At 41.0% G+C, this 23250-nt stretch overlaps 1 protein-coding gene across 2 annotated transcripts in view; it reads right to left on the minus strand.

Moving 5' to 3' along the window:
• Window positions 1-2842: 2842 nt before the first annotated feature.
• The window catches only part of pcmt1 (protein-L-isoaspartate (D-aspartate) O-methyltransferase), a 54064-nt gene continuing 33656 nt past the window's right edge, over window positions 2843-23250 (minus strand). The window contains exons 7-9 of one of the 2 annotated variants that reach the window (XR_015758507.1): window positions 21397-21603; window positions 4165-4236; window positions 2843-3625 (exon numbers count right to left, since the gene is read on the minus strand). Coding sequence is in view for 1 of the 2 variants with exons in the window: in XM_043696454.2 (XP_043552389.2) it covers window positions 21424-21603 (180 nt within the window). In the remaining variant the exon portion in view is untranslated. The remainder of the gene's footprint in view (window positions 3626-4164; window positions 4237-21396; window positions 21604-23250) is intronic. The other variant, XM_043696454.2, reaches the window with a different exon arrangement.

The raw sequence follows: 23250 nt of genomic DNA on the forward strand, positions 1-23250 counted from the left end.
TTGTATCACATGCCTGTGAAAGATGTGAATAGCAGAATTGTAGCCAACATGGCACTCTGTGCAGTAAGAGATGAGAGGAGGGTGCAGGGGTGGTATCAGATGCAATCATTAGCTGTTCAGGGGGCACAGGGTGGCATCAGCAGTGAGGCTGGGGCAAGGCAGAAGGTTCATTGTAGTGCTGCGACATCATCTCAGCCATTTGTGCAAGTGGCTGACAGCCATCTTTGGTGTTGGCAAGCAAACACTCAAGGGGGAATTTTTTAAAAATGGGCAGAGAATAGAGTCTGAGATTGTCAAACTCAAGTTGAGTCTGGAAAGCTGTACAATGTTTAAATGAAAGATGGGAAGCAGCTCCTTGATCTTGGATTGAGGTTAATTAGAACCTTGCAACAGGCCAAGAACAGAGAATAAGATGGAAATTAAAATAAACAACCAGTCGCTTGAGGTTCTGCTTGTGAACTGATCGGAGGTGTTCCACAAAGCAGTCATCTACCTGTGTTTGACCTCTCCGATGTAGACATTCCCATAACCTGTAAATACAGTATATTAAACTGAAACAAGTAGGTTTAAATTCCCATTGCACCTGCAAGCAGTGCTTGGAGTCTACATTCCCTTCAATCCTTTTTTCCTCTCGTGTGGACCTTCTCGGTCTGTGCATGGCAGCAACTTCAGAGGTTCTGGTTTTTAAATTATTAACGGTGTAAAGGCTTATGGGGATAGTGTAGGTAAAAGGCATCAGACACTATCTTATTAAATCACTTCCTCAATTGGTTGCAAGTTTTTACTTGTTTGCAATCACTATAGACATTTTATAATAAGCAGAGGCTGGGAATCTTTTCACTGGAGTGTAGGAGTTTGAAGTGTGATCTTATAGAGATTTATAAAATCATGAGGGGCATAGATGAGGTGAATAGCAAAGGTCTTTTTCATAGGATAGGGGAGTTCAAAACCTCTGCAGTTGTGGGTACATTCACAGTGCTGGGAAGCTGATTTGCAGATATTTTGTCCCATCTAGGTCATGTTTTCAGAGCTTTGAAGCCTCCTGTGAAGCACTGCTGAACTATCTTTTCTGGAATTTATTTGGTTTCCTTCCTGCTGCTTCTGGTTGGTGGTTCCAGTTGTTCACTGTAATGGTTGGTATATTGGGTCTAGGTCTAAGTGTGTTGAGTCTGTGGTCGAATGCCATGCTTCGAGAAATTCTCCCGCTGTCCTCTATTTAGTTTGTCCTATAATCGTTGTGTTGTCCCAGTCAAATTTGTGGTCCTTGTCATCTGCGTGTATGACTACTAGGGACAGTTAGTTGTGGCATTTAGTGGCTAGTTGGTTTTCGTGAATACGAATTGCTAGTTGTCTGTCTGTTTATCCTAAATAGTGTTTCGTACAGTCTTTGCATGGAATCTTGTAAATTAGTTAGTCTTGCACATGCTGGGTACCAGGTCTTTTGTCCTGCTGAGTTGTTGTCTGAGTGCAGCTGTCGGTATATGTCACGGATCGCAGTGATCAGAAAAGTCTGGCTATTGGTTGAGACATTTTTTATATATGGTAGTGTGGCTAGTGTGTTGGGTCATGGCATGTCCTCCTCATGTTGTTTGTCTGCCAGGCATCTGTGAATGAAGATGGAAGGATAACCATTCTTGGTGAATACGCTGTAGAGGTGTTCTTCTTTTCGCAGGTCAGGAGTGCTGCAGTGTGTTGTCACCCTTTTGAACAGAGTCCTGGTGCAGCTTCTCTTGTATGTGTTCAGGTGATTGCTGTTGTAGCTCAGGATCTAGTCCATGTGGCTTTTCTGTACACTCTTATAGTGCATTCCCTGTTGTGTTCTTTCTATCATCACATCCAGGAATAGCAGTTATAGCATTCTCCACTTGCGTAAATTTGATCCCTGTGAGCATGGTATTGATAATCTGTGGTGTTCTAGTTCAAAGCTAGAGGGCATATTTTTAAGATGAGATGAGAAAGATTTAAAACGGACCTCAGGGGCAACCTTTTCCACAGAGAGGGTGGTTCGTATGTGGAATAAACTGCCCAGTTTCCACATGTTCCTATGATGAGGCACAGCTGAGGTCTTCCTAATGGAGAAACTGTGTACCGAGGGGGAGTCTTTTTCACATTGCAACGCACCAGTGATGTGAGCTGAAAATGCCAAATAAACTAGACACACAAAAGCAGAAACTCTCGTCGCCATCCCCCCGGCCATATACTAGTTACACCACATCAGTCTATTGGACATACATTGGAGTTGGTAACCAGATTTAAGATAGTTGGCAAAGAACCATTAGAAAAACTTAAGACATTAAACATTTTATGATCTGGAATGCATTCCCTGATGATATAGTGGAAGGAGACTCATCAGTAGCTCTGAAAGAGAATAGAATAAATAACTGAAGGGAAAGATTACTGGGCCATAAAGAGCTGAGGGGCTGAAATGGTAAAACTAAATGGAAACCTCCAAAAACCAGTACAGGCATTATGAACCAAAGGAGTCACAAGATTGCACAATGATATTTTTGCAGTAAATACCTAAGAAGGAGATGAAAGGAACTTTTTCTGGAGGTTGTGAATTTTAATAATGCTATACTGCAGAAAGCTACAGCTGGGTTACTGAATATATTCAAGGTTGTGTTGGAAAGAGGTTTGAGGTATGAGGCAGTTAAGGTAACATATTTAGTTTCTACCAAGTAAGTGAGTCATATTGCAGGCCCAATTAATAATGTTAAATTGAATAACTAAATCGATCCCAGGTTAATGATTTTGAAGGAGAAAAACACTCCGACTTAGCCAATTCTGCCATGTAGATTCTTACACAGTAGCTTAGTTGTAAAAAAAATACAAAACAACTCAACTGCTTTTAAAATTTATTTTGCAAAGCAATAATGCATACACTGAAGAAATTTTAACTACGATCCATAGTGTGTTGTAAGCTTGTACAGCATAGGTTTAAATAATTTCTACTACATTCAACTGTGAAGCAACACAAAGCAAAGGAATAGCAGCACAGAACTTAAAAAAAACTATGTTTGAAAGCATCAATATGTTCAAATCTGTGTTTACAATCAACAATGCATTTGCCACCGTATTCATGTAGTGCTTGGCAGGGTTGATTCCAGAGACTAGTAAAACATGGCAATCTGGATGGCAACTCAAGGCACACTACAAACTTCAATGTTTAGTGCTTAGTTATACCTGCATACAGAAAGGTCTTGCATACATTATGTCATTGGTGCCATGGGTGCACAGGTTAAGTTTACGTTGTAATGGTGCAGGATTTGAACACCTATCAATTCAGATGAGGGAGAAAAAAAAAAACTAGCCACACCACACATCTGCTGGTACCACCTTGCTGCAGCTTCACACTTGCCAGTTAAAAATGAAACCAAGCCACATAAAATTTCTTCCAAATCTGCACTTGATTCTGAAAATCCTTTATAACAGCTCTTCCCCAGGCAAGGTTTATTGAATTCATTGCAAGAATACTGCTCCACACCAGTTAAGTGTGTGGATGTTTTTTTTTCCAGTCCAAAAACAAGCTGCAATGCTGTCATTTTCAAAGCATTTAGAACGGGAGATATGTACTCCACATTAACATCAGGTTCTGAGCACACAGATGAAGCTTCACATTTCATCCCTGTGGGTTTAAAGAGAGAGTTAGGAACTATAGCAGTATCAACTCAAGTGATCACAATAATAAAAAGTGGCTATTGCATTTAGCGGATCTTGTTAGTCATTGTTCTTGCAGCAGAGAACATGAGAGGGAGAAAAATAGGACTTTAAAAGGACAAAGGCTTTGAGAAAGTTGATTTAGAGAAACTTTTCACCAATAGAAGCATTGACAATGAGAAGGAACAGATTCAAGCTATCTGGCAAAAGAACTACAGAAACGTCACTGTTTGATTTAAAAATGAATTACAACCATGTGGAATACATTCCTTGAAAAGGTAGTGGAAGGAGATTCAATAATAACTCAAAAGGGAATTGAACAAATGATTAAAAGGAAGAATTGCCTGGTTATGGGAAAGAACTGGTGGGGATGAAGATGGGAAAGCATTGGTATGGTAGGACTAACTGGAAAGCACTTTCTGAAAGCCAGCACAGGCACAATGGACCAGAGGAGTCACATGATAGTACTATGATTTGTACACTGACCTACCTACCTCAGGGACTTACTTATTGGATTGTATTTTACCTCCACGTGGTTTTTATCTGCACTGCAAACACCCCACTGGATGAAAATGTTACCTACAAAAGAAACGGATTCCAATGTAGAAGTCCATCAATGGCAGTGGTCCTAAAACCTTCCATCTTAAATGTACTCACAAATAATTCGACATGGACAGGTTGAAAAGGACCAGGGAACAGAAGTATAAACGAGATTAGATGTTTTTCTTAAAGAGATCATACTCTTTGGAATAAGCTTCTCTCAGGAAGACCAAATTCATCTGGTTCAAATTCTGGAACGTGGGAAGTATGGTACACATGGGTAAGTTATTAATTCATATTTTACGAAACAAACAGAAAATGTTATCCAGTTCTTTGATGAAGCAACAGGTTGATAGGTGGTTGCTGGAAAAATGAATATTTGAAAAGCATTTGAAGAAATATCACAAATTAAACATCAATTTCACAACGTCTATGGGATTAAAGAAAGAATGCAGCATGGACATGGCTGAGGGACACAAAGTCAACAGCAATGGCAAACACTTATGGTTCAGATTAAAAGACAGATAAAGTATTGCTCCAAAAGGGGTTAGCCCAAGGATCACATCTCTTTAATACATAGAGGTCTTGATACAAAACTGGGAGATATAAAGAAAGTTAGGACAGAAGGAGACCTAGACTTCTGGGAAGTTTGGCACATAAAATTAATTAAATGTGAAATTACACTTTTCATATAAAGAATAAGAACAGGCAACATAAACTAAATGGCATAATTATTAAGGTGGTGGAGAATCATACAAATCTTTGCAGATTGCAGGACAAGTTGAGAAGGCTGTTATGACAATATAGCAGCTCCTTGTTTTTAATACAAGATAAGACTACAGAAGCAACCAAGTTATGCTTAACCGCTCTCTACACAAGTTCGGCCAATGCTTGAAACAAGAGTTCTATTCTGGGCACTACACTTTTTGGAGTTTGAAGTGGGCTTACTGGAATGGTGCTTGGTATGGGAGACAGCAATTACATAGAGGTTGGAAAAGCTGGGATTGTTCGCCTTCAAACAGTGAAGGTTAAGAGGTGATTCAATAAGGCTGTTCAAAATCAAAAAGGCCTTTGATCAAGTAGTTAAGCCAAATCATTCCGAAGTCAGTAAGCTGTGACACAGATCTAAAACATGAGTAGCAAACAAACCATAGGGGACATCAAATCAGTTCATTATTTTTACACACTTAGCTCCTGTGACCTGGACTGCTGAGTCTCTAAAAGGTGGTGAAAGCAGCTCCAATAAAACTACTCATAAGTGAACTGGATAAATTATTCGGATGAAAACAAAACAGGACTATAGGATTATTTGGAGAGATCTACTTATGTGGAGGGACAAAACAGAATGATGCACAATGTAAAAGCAATGTTACAAATGTGTTATTTATAACAATTACAATTTGGAATCTCTAACTTTTAAAACATACAGTAAATAAAAGAACACAGTCTGATAAGCCTGGGAGAATTACAGATCAAGGCAACTGCCATGTTAATAAAGCCAATGGGTGTCTCGTTATCTTTTGAGGATTTTGTTGTAGAGCATTTTGGGAGAGGATTTGCAGATAATGTGAGGGAGTTTAAATTAATAATGCAATTTGCTCAGATCAGAGACATTTGCAGATAAGTAGTTAAAAAGGTCATAAAGTAACATATCCATACCTGCCAAGTTTCCCAAAGTGAACTAGTCCCACTGGCCTGCATTTGGCCAATTCTCTCTGAACCTTTACTATTCATGTACCTGTCCAAATGTCTTTTAAATGCCAAAGTTTATCTAAGAAACAGTTCTGCTGGGCATTAGACCCCAGATGTTAAGGAAATAAAAGGTAGGGAGGTGGGACTTGGGGGAGGGGTGTTGGAAATGCAATAGGTGGAAGGAGGTTAAGGTGAGGGTGATGAGATGAGGGTGATAGGCCTGAGAGGGGGTGGGGGTGGAGAGGTCAGGAAGAAGATTGCAGGTTAGGAAGGTGATGCTGAGTTTGAGGGTTGGGACTGAGACAAGGTGGAGGGAGGGGAAATGAAACTGGAGAAGTCTGAGTTCACCCCATCACCCTAACCTTATCACCCTCACCTTAACCTCCTCCCACCTATCGCATTTCCAACACCCCTCCCCCAAGTCCCTCCTCCCTACCTTTTATCTTAGACTGCTTGGCACACTTTCCTCATTCCTGAAGAAGGGCTTATGCCCGAAACGTCGATTCTCCTGCTCCTTTGATGCTGCCTGACCTGCTGCGCTTTTCCAGGAACACATTTTCAGCTCTGATCTCCAGCATCTGCAGTCCTCACTTTCTCCTAATGCTCGAAATGCTCCAGATTATTGACCCAACGGGATCTGGGACACTAAGTCATCATATGGCTCTTTCTGCATTCATGTCCTTAAAAAGGTCTACAATGGGATATGGTGAACCACTATTCAATAAAATCTTTTCAGATGCATTCACCACTAACCGACTCAAAGCTTCCTTCAATTCTGAGGATTGAAAATTTGGAAGAATCAGAATAATAGACAAAACTATATACAGTGAATGTGTAATTGTACATTGAGGGTGTAATAGAACCTGGAGAGTGCAGTGATTCTTTGAATTGGTGTGGCTTGTTTGCTATATGTCTACATGTCTAATGTTTCTGTGACAATACAACTTCAGGAAATAAACATCCAGTTTCCTTTAGCAACCTCAGCTCTTGAAATGCTGATCTCGTCTTCATAGGGTCAGAAAGATCTGTCTCTCACACTGTTTATCGTATCAGGCCAAACTTCCAAGATAACTCTCCATAATCTCTTCAACCTTTTTGCTGTTTTGTCCTGAAGTAGGCTGCACTTGTGTTTACCAAAATTGAGTTGGAAGATGAAGTCAATGCACATCATCTACTTGTGCATGCAGCAAAACAGCTGCATCTTTTCCATATTTGGTTATCTGATTAATGCATCTGAAGTAATCATTCTACTATCCGGATTTATTACAGGGAGCAAAAACATGACGGCACACTTTTGAAGTTTCTGCAGTGTATTTGGTGCATTAGTCAGTACCTTATACCAAATCATTTTAATGGATTATGGTTAGTTTTCAAAATCAATTATTTACCAAATAGGTGCACGTTGAACTCATGCGGCTGAACAGTAGAACACATATCTTATGCTCCATACTTCAGTATCTGCATTGCCTTCATGCTAAGATTTTTGGTTTAAATGCTGTCGGCTTCATCAAGCATTATACATGCTCCTAACACTGAAATATGCCAACTTGCAAAAGATGATCTCCTTTCTTGGATCTAATATTGCAAAATACATGATTCTTCAGAGAATGCCAGTTTGCTGATTCAAACAGTTAGCATGTTTCCTTAACAGCTCAAAGTGATAGACTATCAAAGTTGAATATGTATAGAACTAAAATACATTGCTGCAAATCTGCTCTCTCCTGGTGTATGTCAGTACTTCAGGTTTGCTTGTATCCAGGTTTATTCAGGAAGTCTATTTTTCGTGACTACATTTAATAACCTGGTCCACATGCACCTGGCATTTCCTGTTGTTGAAGATGAACTCTATGATGAGCCGATGAGTGTACATTTCGAACCTGCTCTTATCCAGTTTTGCCCGTAATTATGATGGCACCGTTTATGTTCCTGGATGCAAACACCATGTGTAATTGTGTCCACATGCTACAGGCCTAAATCATGACTACTGGATAAGTTAAGGTAATTAAGTATCGGAAACAGCATCTTCTGAATGGTGTCCTGAAAATAGTAATGCCTTGAGGTTCTACCAAATGAAGCGACCAACACCACCGCTTGCTGTCCAACTTGATTAATTAAATCCCAAATTCACAACAGCAACGTTGAAATTTTATGGAACCTCTCTTTACAGCAATACTTACCTATATACTGAAAATATTTGGCCCTTGATGTAACAGTTACACAAGTCATGCTGATACACATAACAGAATGCTTTTGTGCTCCACATCATTGAATGACCTCCAACTTCTCCCGTACATGTACAGGGGCACTTCCTGGGAGGGTCAAGTGACTGGGTTGGAGCCTGCTGTGTAGTACAGCCATGCCTCTGAAATGTCCTATTCTATCAACCTGTCTATCTGTTGTAGGTAGCAGATTGGCACGTGCTTATTTTTAGCCTCCTCTGCTGCAACTGCTACACTGGTGACCCTCATGTACGGTCAACGTTACATACATTAGTAACCCTGCTAATGCTGCTGCACTTACATCCACCAGATCGAATATTTATGACGTACATGTAGACTGGCTGCTTTTCAATGTCATTGAGTCACTCTGTAATAACAACAAAACACTGGATACAGTGAGCGTGGCCACTGCAGATTTTGTCATAGACCCCCAGTTGTTCAGATATACATGCTTCAGGATTTAGACTTGGAAGATATTCACACACTTCTACGTCAACTTTGAGAGTGAGCTTTTTAAATTCGAGAATAAATCTACTTTGAGCTCTCCTCTAACATGTATTAGTTCCAGTCTTTTTACTTTTCAGAACACTGATTAAAGTCTTTTGCATCTTAGGTTTGACTGAAAAGCAGCGTTCCTTCAATTTTGTTACAGCAAGAATGGAGGTTAGGCAAAAGTTTTGGTATATAAATTATGGCTTGGCTACAGGAGAGAAAATGACAAATGCCCACCTGCTCATTTAAAATGCAAGCCACAATCCAATAGCTACTGTGTTGGTTTACAATCTCAATATAGAAATTCTATTTGCCAAGGCAGCCCTTATGCTCCAAATTAAGGTACTGAAACTAGTGATGCTAGACCATGAATTAAATTTAAACTAACTGGTTAGGTACATATTGACAACTGATTTTGACTTTCTACTTAGGGAAACATAGAACAAATAATTTAACTCAAAAAGGCTAACAGATACTGCTACATTAAGGCTTATCAATAAAATCTCCATCCTTACTCTATGAAGATACACATACACACTTCAATGGGCGAATCTGCATTCCTCCATTTATAACAGGAGTACATCCCATCATATCTTAAACTGAGAGAATAAATGCAATTCAGGACGAAGACTAATCCATGCATTCCAGTGCATTACCGGATTAATATAACCTCTCAGCAAAGTACAAGGCAAAAATTTTTCAATTCTCAAGACTTACAACACTGAAGGGTAAATTCAAAGTTAAAAAAGGCAGTCAGATCTTGACAAACACAAAGTGTTTCAAGATAATCAGAATCATAGAGACCTTACAGTGTGGAAGCCCTCAGGGTCACACCAAGCCACTGAAGAGAATCTCACCTGGACTCAAACCCCCTACCCCATCCTTGCAACCCTGCATTCCCCAGGGATAATCCACCTAGTATGTACATCTCTGGACATTATGGGGCAATTTAGCATGGCCAAACCACCTAACCTCCACATCATTGGACTGTGGGGGGAAACTGGAGCACCCAAAGGAAACTCACACAGACAGAGGGAGAATGTGCAAACTACAAAAATGACCCGTCTGAGAGTGAACCAGATCCCTGGCACTATGGCAGCAGTATTAACCACTGTGCCACCCTGTAGTACGAGTGAATTATATACATTGTTGACATATTTATAAAATCTTGGTTTTCTGGATGATTTAACAGTAAAATGCACATTTGTGCATTGCTGGAAAGAGGGTTTTTTTTTAATATGTGGATGAGCCTCTCCGGCATGTCATAACATAACTGTGACAGTCATGTGATAGACACTACAGGGCTAGAACTTGAACAGCTTAGTAGAGGGAATGCTGCTACATGATCATTGCGCATATAATCTAAATAAACACTGTTTGAAGAAGCACCTGGAAGGGTTTAAGATTAGATTAGATTCGCTAGTGTGGAAACAGGCCCTTCGGCCCAACAAGTCCACACCGACCCTCCAAAGAGCAACCCACTCAGACCCGTCCCCCTATATTTACCCCTTCACCTAACACTACGGGCAATTTAGCATGGCCAATTCACCTAACCTGCACATTTTTTTTGGACTGTGGGAGGAAACCGGAGCACCCGGAGGAAACCCATGCAGACACAGGGAGAATGTGCAAACTCCACACAGTTGCTTGAGGCGGGAATTGAACCTAGGCCTCTGGCGCTGTGAGGCAGCAGTGCTAACCACTGTGCCACCGTGCCGCCCAGGTTGTTATCTGAACTTCTAAACAGATGATATCCAAACTGCAGATATGCTAAACATGATGGCAGAAAGACAAGGAGAGACTGAGGAACCGCAAGATTAACAAAAAGAAAGTCCTGAGAACACTTTGTGAGCATCTCACCTCACTTCAGATAAGTCTTCAACTTAAAATGGGGTACACTCTGAATCAGCAGCATATCTGCACCAGCCAAGCATTATGTGGCCTTCTCACAGCTGTCTGATATCGGTGGGCCAAAGCAGATATTTAGATGGAAGTTGTGGAAGTATACCTTCCACAAATTCAGAAGGGTCGCAAAGCCACTGCTCAAAACGGGAACTGCTCCAGGTCAGTACAGGTAATAAATATCACTGCAGATGATACCCCTATCAGACAGCAGGTTGCCAAACCACAGCAGATTTTGTTAGTCCTGGCAATACTTAATGTCCATCTCACAACAAAAAGAACTATGTTCCTGAATATGCCTTGTTCAACCACTGTTCTCAAGCTAGGGAAGAACAAACACCTTCCTTTACTGATATGATTCAGCAGACACCCTTGGTAATGAGTCAGATAAACTAGTCAGTTTAAACAGTTATGACACTATAAACTAATGTATGGTTTATACGAGATAGAATAGTGGTCAGAGTCCTCAATGACAAACTGATTGTTTGCAGTCTAAAGAAGACCTACCATGACAGCAGGTAGACCTGGATAAGAGGCAAACACAGCTAAGAATTTAAAACTGGGACGCAATTCACGGCAGCTTGAGGCTTAGTCCAAGCCCATGATATGACTAAGTCCAAAGTTGTCCACCTCACCCAACATAAAAGGCAGCCAAGTCAGGGAAAAGGCAGGAAGCAGTATTTTGAACCGCTGGCATTGTGTGCAAGACAGCATCACAACTCTGACTAATTAAGGGGGTACACAGTTTTATTGTGGTAAAATCTATAATTGTGAATCTATAATCTTCTATGGAAGATATACATACAAAACAATAATTCTGGTCACTGCATTAAGCTTTGATTTTAAATTTGGAATTTAAACTGGATTCAGGAGTGGCTGTCACAATGTTGGTGCACCATCTCAACAGGCCTCACATAATGAACCTCCAGTCACCTAAAATCAAATTACAATCTCTGCCCTTAAAGGTCATTTCAAAGCAATTCTTGGCCACAATGGTCAACATATTAACAAAACTATCTCTTTGGTTTGCAACCAGAGAATCTCATTCCTAAGTAGGCAAACGTATAACCAGTTAGGCCTTCCACAGTGCATACATCAAATCACCAGATAAAGGGTGTGCTGTCACTGTGACTAGAGTTCCCATCAGTCAGCCAAAGGCTGGGTAAGTTTAAAACCAAGCACCGCATTACAATGTCACAAGATGTTCCCTAGAAGGGCCCTGCACCCTGCACTATTGGGCAACAGTAAAGGAAGAGTTGGGTAGGATTTTATGAAGGAGTCATTTCTTTTTCCCCAATCAGAGCCAACGCAATTGTGCTCTAGCCTGGTCACTGTTCCAAATCCAAACTAATTAGCTCCACCTCTTCATCAATTTAACACAATAAAGCGAGATGAACTCCATGTCCTTGGATGGCAGCCTGGGAAAATCCACCAGTAGTGCACTTCTTAGCTAACAGCAGCTTCTGGTAAAGTGCCAACATAACAAGGGTCTAAACTGCTGACCTCACTAAACACATCCTTCAGACATTATTGTTACAGTTAGGTCCCAGGTGAAATATTGTCACGTCCAGAGATATTTCAAAGCATTAAGCTCACAATTCTGAAGGAAAGGGCTAAATGGAAGATATTTGGATCCATGCGGCTATGAGAAAACAGCACAACAACACAATTAGTGGAATTTTAATGTCTTTTCAGAAATTGGTCTTGCATCGAGAAACAAAATGTGGATGTGCAAAAACAAAATCGGCCAAATTGCTGGCTTGAATCATTCAAAAAAAAAGATTGACTATGATCTGCAAAAGGCAGACCATCACTGACATTAACAACCCAAGTGGTTTAAACATTCAGGTTTCCTGGTACGGTTAACCAAACAGGCAGCTTCATCTCCAACCTTGTCCCTGTCATTGAACCTTGAAGTTACCCACCTAAGAGTCAACAATGGTACTGAATAAGTATTTCTAGGGATTAAAGAGAAACTTATCATCAAGTAGCTCTGGCCATTGATGACCCCAAATTACCTATTAAGGTCACAATGGACATCTCTCCACTGGCCTTGAAGTAGTCCTTATTCAACTCCAAGTGAACAAGAAAATCCATGTACTTTGCATCTGACCTTGTCAGAAACAGAGCGACTGATAAAGAGCTCTTAGCTATCACATGAGCTGGTGACAAATTCTTCACAAATCTAATGGGTCTGCTTTCAGGTGAACATGGACCACAGGTCCTTATTCATCCTCTTAGCTCCAATGAGTGTGCCAAGATGCCCTTGAGAACTCAATGATTCAGAACTCATTTGATTCACTATTATAGAAATAACATTGCAGGCAAACACAAACTGTGGCAGATGCTTTGAGCAGGGTGATGGTCCATTCTATTACAGAATATGATTGACTTTTGTCTCTGAGCAACATTGCCCTCAGAAGCCCTTTGCTTGCCTCAAAGAAGTTTCAAGCAATCAAAATGGTTTAACCAGCAGCTGATCAATGCATCCAAGTCATATTTTACCAAGAAAGATAGCCTGACTACACTGACTAAAACTCAAGTGATATCTCAATGAAAACATCAACACCAGCTGTGGATGATCTATTAGTCTTCAATGATCATCTGGCCATACCAAATGGGAGCTCAGAAAGCATCATCCTGAAGACAGTGATACCAAGTGGCCTCCATGTAAGTGCAGGACCAAGCCCAGCAATTAATGGAGTGGCTGATTATCTCCAAGTCCATGGAGAACCACATTTCCTCCTGCCGCACATTTAAACTTCTCAAACCGCAATACAGCTAGTATTCCCAGGCTGGCGATGGTAATGGTCATCAGACCTCTCCACTTTTAAAGAGAATGTTTACTGTATTGTTGTGGACTACTCTTTCAAACTGGTCAAGATCAACCACAATGCAACTGTCCACACAGTCTTAAGTTTTTAAATATATGTTTGTCATATCCATGTAATCGCAAACGAGGCATTCTAATAAATGACAACTTGGGAATGAGGTCTTCAAGAAAATATGCTATTGACAAGCTTAATTAAGTCATAAGCTCTGAATTGAACTGAATTTATTGCCACATGTACCAAGGCATGGTGAAAAGCTTTCTTTGTCTTACGAGCAATACAGGCAGATCACATAGTTAAGTTGCATAGATAAATAAATAATTGGCAAACAGCAGCAAAAACAAAAACACAGGTACAGGTGAACGTTAAGACTTTGAGTGTCCATTCAGTATTCTAACAAACAGTCAAGTGGAATCAAAACCAGTGTGTGTTCAGGCTTCTGTACCTTCTCCCTGATGGTAGAAGTCGAAGAAAAATATTGCCAAGGTGGGATGGATCTTTGAGAATGCTGACGGCCTTTCCTTGACAGCGGGCCTGGTAGATGAATTTGATAAGATGGGAGGTTGGCCTATGTGATTGTCCAGGCCGAGTTCACCACTCTCTGTGACCGTCTCCGATCTTGAATGGGACAGTTGCCATACCAGGGAGCGTAACATCCAGACAGAATGCTCTCAATGGCACACCTATAAAAGTTGGCAAGGGTATTCACCATCATGCCAAAATTTCCTCAACTGCCTGAGGAAGAGGAGACATAGTTGGGCCTTTGTAACCAGTGGGTGCATGTGAAGAGTCCAAGAAGGCTTGTTGTAGATGACCACTCCCAGGAGCTTGACACTCTCCACTCGTTCACTTCTGTGCTGTTAATGTGTAGGGGGGCATGAGTAACATCCCGCTGAAAGTTGAAAATGAGTTCCTTGGTTTTGCCAGCATTGAGAGCTAGATTATTCTCTCTGACCTCCGTACTCATGTAGATGGAGAGAGTAGAAGGATGCTGAAGATGTTCTTGCTGAGAAATGCTGACTGGAGTTAAGCCTTGATCACCTACAGGTGCTTAAGTAACTGCTTCTCACCATCTGAGCTGATGGGCAGGTATTTGAAAATCCAAATTTCAGCAGGGAAACTGAGATCACATATCCTGCCAAGGGACCAGACAGGGAGAGTCTTTGAACAAGCATGTTGAACAGATTCCATACCCATTATCCTGTAGCCTTTAGTAACTGAATATGATTGGCAAACTCCTTGGAGCTGGATTAAATCTGGAAAAATTGATCTGGAGAACAGAATGAACTTGGCCAGTGATCTCAGAGCTCATAAGAAATAGGAGTAGGTCACTAAACTTATCAAGCCTGTTCCATGATAACGAGATCAATTTTAACTAATGGAGGAAAATTAGATCAAGACTAGTTGAAGAAATCTCAGCGTGGAGAATGCATTGAGTCCAGCTGAAGTAACGGTTTGAAACGTTACCGAAACCCCCTCTTCCCCTTTGTTAGCCCCAGGCCAGAGAACTGCATTGCACTTCTGGACTTTAACCCTCTGTAAACTGGAGGTCATCTAAAACTCATGTTGTTACTCTCAAAGTCAGACCAATGACCACTGTTGTCACTGACTTATCCTTGCTCCCAGTCAAGACACTCTTGAATGCATTAATTGAACCTGCCTCTACCATACTTCCAAGCAGCACATTCCAGACTCTCGCTGAGTGGAAAAGCTTTTTCCTTTGTTCCGCACTTTTCTTTTGCAACAGATTTTAAAACTGTGGCCTCTGGTTCTCAATGCTTTTAGGAGTAGGATCTTTCTCTATATCTACACTGTCCAGACTCATGATATCTCCTCACCAAGGAAAACAGTCCCCAACTTCTCCAATCTTTCCTCAACTGAATTCTCTCATCCCAGAACTATTCTGAAATGTCTTCTGCCTTCACAACCTGTCTACAATAACACTCAGAACTGTATGCAATATTCCAGCCGAGATTTAACCATTGTCCTATATAAGTTCATCATGATCTCCCTGCACTTAAACTCTGAGTCATATACAGCATGGAAACAGACCTTTCGGTCCAATCCATCCACACCAACCAGATATCCCAAACCAACCTAGTCTCACCTGCCAGCACCCAGCCCATATGCCTCTAAACCCTTCCTATACCCATCCAAATGCCTCTTAAATGTTGCAATTGTACCAGCCTCCACCACTTCCTCTGGCAGCTCATTCCATACTCTGTGTGAAAAAGTTGCCCCCTCTCATCCCTATTTATGAAGCCTAAAATTCTGTATACTTTATTAGCAGGTCTTTATCTATTTTGGCACCTTTGATAACTAATGTACATACTCATTCAGATCTCAATGCTCCTGCACAGCCTTTGTTTTATACTGTCCCTCCATGCTCTATTAAAGTATCACCGCACATGTCTCCACATAGGTAGCAGATGAAATTCAATCTGCCCAGTCTAATTTCTCAATGCCCTTTTGAAGTTCTACACGGTCCTCCTCTGAATTCACAATTCTCCCACAAATCATCCTCAATCTTTGAACTGTCCCCTGCACACCAAGATCTAAACATTCAACAAACATCAGGAAAAGCAATAATCCAAACTAACCCCTGAAGAACTCCATTACAAATCACCTTTAAACTTGAAAACAGCCACTAACAATTAATCTGACAGCCTAAACCAAGTGAATTTTGTACCAACTTGCTACTGTCCCTTTTATTTCAGAACCTATAACTTTGTTAGTCTGTAATGTGGCACTGCCTTTTGGAAGTCTATGTACACCATATCAATAATCTTGCCTTCAAACCTTTCTGTTACCTCTTCAAAAAGCCTTTTATTCCTGAATAAATCTACATTAAAACTGACTTGCACTAGTTCTGCAGAGTCAAAGAAACCTCTTGACCTGAAATGTCAACTTTCTTCTCCACAGGTACTTTGGATTGGTTTGCTTTTTATGACCGATTTATTTTCAAATCCTTTAGTCTTTGGGAATACATTTATCACAAGTTCCCAACAAACTTCTAACTCTTTCATTGACATGTCTGCTTCGGAGAAAATATGGCCCATTTTATATTGATTACAGCACCTAGTCTCATCATTTGCCATCTACTTTGCAATCAACTGCATACTTTTAAGGGCTGTTACACAAACAATGTAATAAATTTGTAATTTCAAATTAATTGGATCTTAGTGTGATTGAAGATGTACAGAGTTTTCTTCAGTTTAATAAGGAAGTTTAATAAGTCAAATATTCGATACTTGAACTTCCTCACCCAAACTAAATGTGAAAATGCTTTAAAATGTATAGGAAATAGCAGCATTTTGTATTCTCATTCTGAGGCTCTTTGTTCAACAATTAGATTTTGTATCAATATTTGAACTTTGCATTCAATTTAAGGCTGCACATTCAAGTTTGTATACTGGAGAATATTTGGGGCTACTTTATTTCAATGTAATCATCCAAATCCACAGTTATGCAAAGAAATGGTTATGCTTCGCTTATGCAGAGACTTGCTCAAACCCTATTTACATCAGTTTTAGGCATGGGACTAGACAAAATATCTTAGTTTCAGTGTTTGAGGGATGGTGGAGAAAGAGACACAACAGAATTATACAATGGTTTAAAAGATTAAATTGCACAGACAAATTGTACGAATGTCTTTTTAAGACTGAGGAGCGATATCTAAATGAAGTACTTAATCCAGAACAAGAAAACACAATCTGTAAAGTAGAGTAAGACCAATTAGGAATGAAATTGTAAAGTACTTTTTCCATATTAAGGGCAGTGGAAAGTTGTTCCTAAAAAAAAACTAAATCACTGAGTCAAGTGTACCAAATGCCAGAACTGCTTCATGATAAGGTACCAAAATGCTGCATCTGCAACAGTCTTCATGTTGCAAGGTCTTATGAAACTATTGTAGGGTGGAATGATCAGTGTCATTACTGATTGTCATTTGGAAGCACTCAGGACACTGCAAGCAATTTTTCTCAAAATAAAGCACTGAACTGTGGCTGCATTTCAGGTACTTGGCAGGAATTTTGATCAAGCTGTTTAATACACGTTACAACACATCTGAAGGGCAGACTTGAAGCCAGACCTTCTGGCCCAGCGGTTATAGACACTAACACCAGGAGACCCACTCTGACAAAATTTGTGTACTATGTTTAAGCCTAACTGAAGAATTGGAGCTATGAGAGAAACACAGCAACACAGCTTGAGTGGAGGTGTCTTAAACCTGGTGCCTGACGAATTTGCGTTGATCCAGTAAAGGTAGAGACTTCAGACTGTCAGTTTCCCTTCTCCCAAGTAAGGCCTCTTCCTCGATGCAATTCTTCATATTTTCACCAACTGCTTCCTATTCCAATTCCCCCTGTGTCCCTCACACACTATGTTTAATCTCAGTGTCCAAACCTTGATGACTGGCAGAGTAAGAGATAACATGATGGGTATTGTGCAGAACCTCAGGTCAAGTCCTAACTCTCCTAACTGGAGTGTTTTAGATGTGGAGGGAGATAAAACAATCCTCATTTGTTTGCAGAACATTCAAACTAACAACTCAGACAAAGCAGCCTGTTCAACTGGCACTCCTTGCACACGTGTATCGTCTACAACTCGCTGAAGCTCCTTTGATAATACATTTCAAACCAGTTGTCTCTTTCTTAGACAAGCAAAAGGAGATTAGGATCCCCATCCACGATCAGCTCTTCTCCAAGTCAAATACTATCCTGACTTGAACACACCCATTCCTTACCTTCATACACAATGGCAAAATGCAAACCCTGCAACAATGCTTTCATACCGAGCTCTCTCCTTGGCAGCGCACCATTGCAAAGTATTTCTTCCACCAGGTATATGACCTCAGCTATAACACGCAGCTCCTATTTGTAGATAGTTTAGGTCTCCAAAATGCCTTGTTGGAGTTGCTTGTATGTCTTTTACTAGGATCTCATCTTGGTTTGGGAGGTATTGGAGGATACCCCAATAACTGACATTGTTGCCTTTCCCCATCTAGACTGTAGCCAATGCAATCCATAGCTTAAAAACTGCTGCCCTCCCATGTCAAGACTTGGAGGCATGTGGTAGACCCCTGCTCGAGTTGAACCCAGGTCAGTTAGAGAATCGCTAGAACGACTTCCACATAATCAGAGGCATGTCAGAGATTCCATCTATGCCATTTCACTCAGCACAAAGGAATTTCTTGTACTGGCTGCAGCTGTATATTTTCCACTGTCTGCCCTCATCAGCCGTCTAGACACCCCATGACATTCCATCCTGTCATCCAGAGGTGGTGGTGGTGAATGCTCCTAGGATAGACTCTCTACAATTCAGGAATCAGGAGTAAAGGGTGTTGCAGGCAGCGGCCCGGTGCAATAAAAGAGGCAAAAGATTGTTCACAGCCTCCAGGGTTTTGTGCAGCCTTGAGCAGACTGTATTGGAGCAGTTTGCAGCCCCTCAAGTTTGTTGGCACTTCAGCCCCACAATCATATTTCCTTTGGCCATCCAATGTGAAGGGGGGGATGAGACGACAGATGAGAGGACTCCCTCAAGGGTCTGCTCCTGGGCCTGGCCAAGGTAGTCATAACTATGTCCAGAAAACCAACAGGAGTCCACTGGCACACTTGAGGCCATCTACAGCTATGAACACTGCAGGAGCGGGAATTTTTTTAGGAATTCACAAAGCATTTTCATTGGAATTTTAAATTTAGTTCTATGAATTCTGTTACAGTGCCCCTTTAAGACCATAAAATAGACAGCAGAGTTAGGCTATTTGGCCCATTGAGTCTGCTCCACCATTTGATCATGGCCAATATGTTTCTCAACCCTATTCTTTAATTTGGTTTTGGTTTAATAACACTTCACTGATTTTAAAAGAGCTATCACCATTCCTTCATCATCATTAGGTCAATATCATAGAAATCACCTACACCAAACATACAAGTTGAAAGCAACGTCGCTTGCAGTTAGTTGTCAGGAATGAGTTGTTAGGAATAAGCAATAAATGCCTGGACTTGGCAATATGCACAAAGTCATGAACAAATGATAAGGGTGTGGCTTCCCTTCCTAGCCATCCATAACAAACCCATTCACATACCCATCTCAGAGGCAGGCAGCAATATCTTTCTACATTTCCCAATTCATGTCATTTGTTGCATTTAGGACTAAAGGCTGTCTCTGCAGATTTTTCTTTCAAATACAACACTCAGTCCAGTGCAGTTGTACTGACTACATACCATAACAGAATTTTCCAATCTTTCATTACAAATATGGCTGCCCAATGGTAGAACATCATTCTAAGACCCCACCAGGAACAAGATTACTATCTTTCTTATCCACATGAAAGGGATATGTTAGCCTGTAGACGCTCTCTCATATTACCACTATCCACCAAATAGGAATGGTTATGCTCTGCCGAATCCCTAGGTTATGAGACCCTCCTCTTTCCCAAGTTTCTGCTACATCTATTTATTTCTTAAGGTCTCTGAGGAAGAATTTTCTTGCTGTAGACGGAGTGTAGCAAAGGTTTACCAAATTTACTCCTGGGATGGCAAGATTGACTTTGAGGAGGGATCAAGTCAGATAGCATTGTATTCAATAGAGTTTAGTGAGAATCTTAAATCCATAAGGTTCTTGCAAAACTAAATAGGTTAGATGCAGAATCAGGGTCATAGTTTAATGATGGGGCAAACCTTTCAAGACTGAGATAAGGAGAAATTTATTTTCCCAGAGAAAGCGGTGAGTCTGTTGAAATCATTATCACAAAGTGATTGAGGCCAAGATGGGTGTTTCCAAGATGGAGGTGGATGTAACTGCTATGGCTAAAGTGATCAAGAGATATTTAGGGAGGGCAGGGGAATTAAGGTATTAAGCTTGATGATCAGCCCTGAGCGTATTTACTGGAGATGCAGGCTAGAGGGGTTGAATGGCCTATTCCTGCTCCTATCTTCTGTGTTTCTATGCTTCTCTTATGCACCCACTTTTCATCAAGTCACACACTCATCATTGCAAATTGCGCAAGTATTGCTCTTCCTTCATTATTACTGGATGAAAAACTTTCCACCAAACAGCATCATTAGCAGAGTACAGTCTCAGCAGTTCCCACAACCCACCTCAGCTAATTCTGTACTCCTTTCCTGCAGAATAACATTGTTTTCTCTCTCTCTCTGGTTGTACTGCATTTTCCTGATCTCTTCGTCTCCCTTACCTCCAAGTTTTGTACATCACCATTCAGCCAGAGTCTGCAAGACGTGCTGTGCTGCACAAGAATTTCCAAAAAGATCATCCATTCCATAAGTGATAATATTTGGGTTCCGATCAACCCTACAGCTGCAAATAATGGAAGGCTTTTGCAATGGCAAGTGGGTCGATTATCTCCCTTATCCTGGTTGTTACCTGGATTCCTAAGACTTGGGTGATCTCTGTGCATGGAGAGGGAAGAAGGGATTGAAGAATGTGTATTCCATACCAGGTAAAGTTTGTCCATTTTCAGCATTGGGATTACTGGCTTTGTGCCAAACACACTGTAATCACTTGGCGGGCCACCTTAGGCAAGTAGAACAATCAGAGGGCTTGGGATGTGGCAATGGGTTTCTGCCACGTTAACCAGATCCTGTGGTAATATTTTGCAGATAGAAAATAGCCACCTCCCCACAGTGCTTTCAAACTATCACTAAAACGTTAGCTTTCTGATTCAGGAATCTGAAGCTAAAACAATGTGCTATGCAGGCAATTAAACAACTTCAGTTAAACATTTTAATTTAATTATGCAGCAATTATTGAACTGCTACAGTCAAAATATACAGTAGAAAACTAACTTCCAAAATGGTAGGTTAATGTTAAACCTACCATGCCTTGCCTTTGCCCACCCATTGAGTGGTTCCTTGGAACTATTTAAAACAGCATTTCCAAAGCATGCAACACTCATATTTTATTAACCCAAATCCTCATTCATTATTTTTGTAAACAATAAACGTCTGAATTAGTCCATTTATTAGATGGAATGGAGTTACAAAAATATTAAAAGTAGCAGCCAGGCAAATCAGTGCAGCGTGCTCCAATCCACACCACTTCACCTTGTTTCTGAGGAAGACTGTGCAGAGTCACTTCCACCTTGGCACTTGCTTATCTTGATCTGTTAAAGGCACGTAGATCACTCCCATCAGGGGTTTCGTGCTGATGCTGCCATTCGCTAGCTTGTCATGTTGCTCCAACATCTGGTTTCCTCCCGGAGGGCCGACTGGCAAAATCATCCTCCCACCTGGCTTCAACTGATCGAGCAACTGGAGAAAGCCAGAATGGTTTGGAGGCAGAGGGGGACAATAACAAGGAGAGGATAAAGCAAATGAGAGTAGAGACACGGAAGGGTGAGAAGCACAAGGAAAGAAGAGATTCACAGGGTGAGAGACATTGAAAGCCAGAGTACAATCATTGTGATGGAAATAGAGAGAGAGGGGGAGTAAAGCAAGAAAAACCAGAGTGCCGCACCCCACAGAGAGAGCGAGCGAGCGAGCGGAGAGAGAGCGAGCGGAGAGAGAGCGAGCGGAGAGAGAGCGAGCGCAGAGAGAGCGAGCGCAGAGAGAGCGAGCGCAGAGAGAGCGAGCGCAGAGAGAGCGAGCGCAGAGAGAGCGAGCGCAGAGAGAGCGAGCGCAGAGAGAGCGAGCGCAGAGAGAGCGAGCGCAGAGAGAGCGAGAGCAAAAGAGCGAGAGAAAAAAGAGCGAGAGAGAGAGAGAAAGATAGACAGACGTACACGGAGGGGTGGAAGGAGAAAAAGAGGGGAAATTAGAGAACATGGATGAATAAAATTTTATATCACTAAGAATTTCAATTAATCACGTGCTTCTATCCCCATCACATTAGCCGAGCTGCTTAACATCAGTTGCAACACAATATTTCCCTCACTGAGTCAAGAGGTTGCCCAGTCGAGGTCTATTCTAGAGGCAACCACAAAATGTTAGGTTGACAGTGCAGTACTCAGGGATTAAGGCACTGTTGGAGGCGGCCTTCTTCTATCGAGACAAGACAGCAGCATCCTATCCATTGTCTCAGGTGAACAAGAATCGATCCCCAGACACTATGCAAAGACACAGTTATTCCAGTGTCCTGGTTAATACTTATCCTTCAAATCAGCTTGAGGCAGATCACCTTTGCTCTATCACATTGCTATTTGTGGATTCTTGCTGTGGGCAGAAGTGGTGTGTAATATAAAAACAAGTTTATTTTACTTGTTTTATTTAGTACGTATGCTTAACATTAACTTGCAAGGAGCAAGTAAAGTGCATAACATGATTTTGACTTGCTCGCTAACTACAATACAATCTCACAATTCCGCCTGCCTCCTCACATCAGGCAGCAAACTGCATGCCTAAAACTGTAGCTGAATTTAAATAGTAATTGATACCATCACAGTAAAACAAAACAGAGGTCTCACTTTGAAGCAGTTAAACAGTTTGTTCACGTGCACAAGCCCTCAGAAATTAAGCAAAACCTTCCATTTAGTTCATGGCATTTGATTCCAGTGAAGTTGCCAAGTTTATAATGCTGACTCCAAATGTTTCAATGAACGATCCTCAGACAATACACAGTTTCTTGAAATGAATGTCACAACATTAAATTACTGCCTACAAGTCAGCAGACTATCCTGTGTAGAATTAATCCAGATTTAGCCAGTTTGAGAGAATGCAAGAACATTCTGGGTACGTATCAGGTTACAAGTACATCTTTATTAATCAACCCAATTCATCTCTGCACAATAGCTCTTAATTTTTAACCAAAAATTATCTTGAATGTGTCTCAAAAGTGGGAAATTTAGCTGAAGTTAAAAGAACAAAACTGACCGTTTCCTAGCTACTATTTGGTGTCTACTTGTGGCACTGATCCAATTACAACAATATTAGCTTTTGGACAGGAGAATGAATTTTAGAAATCCA

Source organism: Chiloscyllium plagiosum, unplaced genomic scaffold, assembly GCF_037043375.1.
Source record: "Chiloscyllium plagiosum isolate Xiang-an unplaced genomic scaffold, Cpla_swu_hap1 HiC_scaffold_10, whole genome shotgun sequence".
NCBI lineage: Eukaryota > Metazoa > Chordata > Chondrichthyes > Orectolobiformes > Hemiscylliidae > Chiloscyllium > Chiloscyllium plagiosum.